Source organism: Fibroporia radiculosa, assembly GCF_000313525.1.
Source record: "Fibroporia radiculosa TFFH 294 genomic supercontigs, scaffold7911, whole genome shotgun sequence".
In the NCBI taxonomy this organism is placed as follows: Eukaryota; Fungi; Basidiomycota; class Agaricomycetes; order Polyporales; family Fibroporiaceae; genus Fibroporia; species Fibroporia radiculosa.
In genome coordinates this window covers 1-2,029 of record NW_012133451.1, presented here as the reverse complement: position 1 = coordinate 2,029, position 2,029 = coordinate 1, and the positions used below count along the sequence as shown (strand labels likewise).

The window sequence follows — 2,029 nt, the reverse complement described above, 5'->3', positions numbered from 1 at the left end:
GGGAACAAGAGGACAAAACTAAAGTACAGTAGTGCAACCAGTGCTACTTGTATAGAGTAGAGCAAATAGAGTTTGATAAGTATGAAACACTGCAGGATCAGCGATGTACATGGAAACAGTTTCACTGGGTTGTATCAGTGATGAAGATGAAACATGATAGAGGTGCAACATGATGTAGGAGAAACATAATATAAATGAAACGTGATGGATATGAAACACTGATGTAGGTGAAACACATCAGGCAATGGGATCAATTGTATAGTACAGGGTCAACAATGAATAGTTAGGGAAAGAAAAAGAACCCCCCCTCTGACACTGTAACATTACCTCCCTCTCCAGATTTGTCATTCAGAGTTTCCATTGTGCACAACACTCCTGTAGATATCCAGGTTCGTCGGTGGGACAGGGGAGTTGTCTGGGCTGAACATCAGTGGCGGTGTTATGTCGAGGATGCAGGAGTCTGCAATAGGAGCACAACCAATGCCAACACTCACTTTGAAGGTGACCATTGACCTCACATTTGGTACAGAAGCGAAGGCGGCGAGGTATGGCACCAGAAGGGGGGGTGATAATGGAAAACTCATGATGTTCAAGACGTTCTTCCAAATTGGCAGCCTTGAGATGCGTTTGACATTGACTCATCTCCTCCTCAGTGCAAATAAGCTTGGCCCCTATGGATCATTGCACTGCTAGAAGTAGATTGATCTTTACATCAATGGCTCTAAATCAATCTACTTCATCAGCCACTCCTGGGTCCCAAATATCTTGAAGCGATGCCTAAAGACTCTCCAACAAATTGTCATCTCGTGTCAACAAATACTCCCAAGTGTCCTCCTCCCAGTCCTTGTCTGAAGTGTTCTAGTTCCCTACAGGTTTGGCAGTACACAGTGCTACTGCTGTAGTAGTTGATACCCATCGTAGTCCAAATGCAGGATTACCATTAATAGGGACACCCATGGGAGGTCGAGTGACAAAGTTAGTGTAGGCTCTAGGAAAGTGAGGTAGGATTCATTCCAAGGGATCAACATCTTGTACAGGGGTAGAAGTGTTGAAAGGGATGGATTGCCAAGACCTGGTAACACTGTTGGAGGGTCACTGGATCATGTCATCGCTGTAGACCACAAATTCCTGCAGGTTGCTGCTGTATCCTTCTGATGCTGTAATATACTTGCTGACGTTGGCTAGGAGTTAAAGATTTGGAGCATTGATGAGGTTACTGTTGTCAGAATCATCAGAGGCAAGAGGAGGCATATTGGGGGAGTCAGGGGATATGGCAATAGGACTGTCAGGATTTGGGGAGGATGAGACATTTATAGGTGACAAGGACTGGAAAACCTGTACAGGGGCAATGTGGTAAGATCCAGTGGAAGCTTCCGAGCTGTTGTGGGGAATCTCCAGGGGACCAGGGAATTGATGCAGGACTATAGCATCACTATTGGAAGTTTCTGAAGAACCTGGGATCAGGAATGGTTGACGAGTGGCATTTGGCAAGGGTGCAAATGGGTACCAGAAACCTCCTTCATCAAGGAATTCTACAGAAGAGTTGCCAGATTCATGTTGGGAAGGGAAGCTTAGGATGGGTCGGATGGGGGTGGGCATCTCTATTATTTCAGCTGTGAAACATTCCTCTAGTGTCTGGAGGTGGGAAGGGTAAGGGGTTGGCACTCTTTGTGGGCCAGTCATTGGAGAATTGTTGTGCCTAGGAGCCACAGGATAACAACACAGGTCCAGGTTAGGAGTTGCATTGTTGTTTCTTGTGCAGTTGTTGCACTCAGCAGGCATAGGAAAGCAGAAATTAAGCAATTTTCTTGAAAAAACAAGACACAGAATACAAAAAATAGCCAGTACTACAGACAAGGCAAATCCCCAAATCCTAATCTTGATGCTCCCTAATGTACTCAAAGTATACTTGAGTGGGATTATTGCTGTCCCGGTTGGCAGCAGTAATGGGGAGGTTGGTTGTTGTATGGGGGATGTTAAACAAATAGTGAATGCACCTACAAGTTCTATGTACAGAACTGCTACAAAT

At 45.2% G+C, this 2,029-nt stretch overlaps 1 protein-coding gene across 1 annotated transcript; it reads right to left on the bottom strand.

Moving 5' to 3' along the window:
* Window positions 1-1,188: 1,188 nt before the first annotated feature.
* FIBRA_06556 (uncharacterized protein) lies at window positions 1,189-1,683 on the bottom strand (the record flags this gene model as incomplete). Its single annotated transcript, XM_012328274.1, has 1 exon — window positions 1,189-1,683. One exon carries the CDS (start codon window positions 1,681-1,683, stop codon window positions 1,189-1,191), a length of 495 nt encoding a protein of 164 aa, XP_012183664.1.
* Window positions 1,684-2,029: the final 346 nt, after the last annotated feature.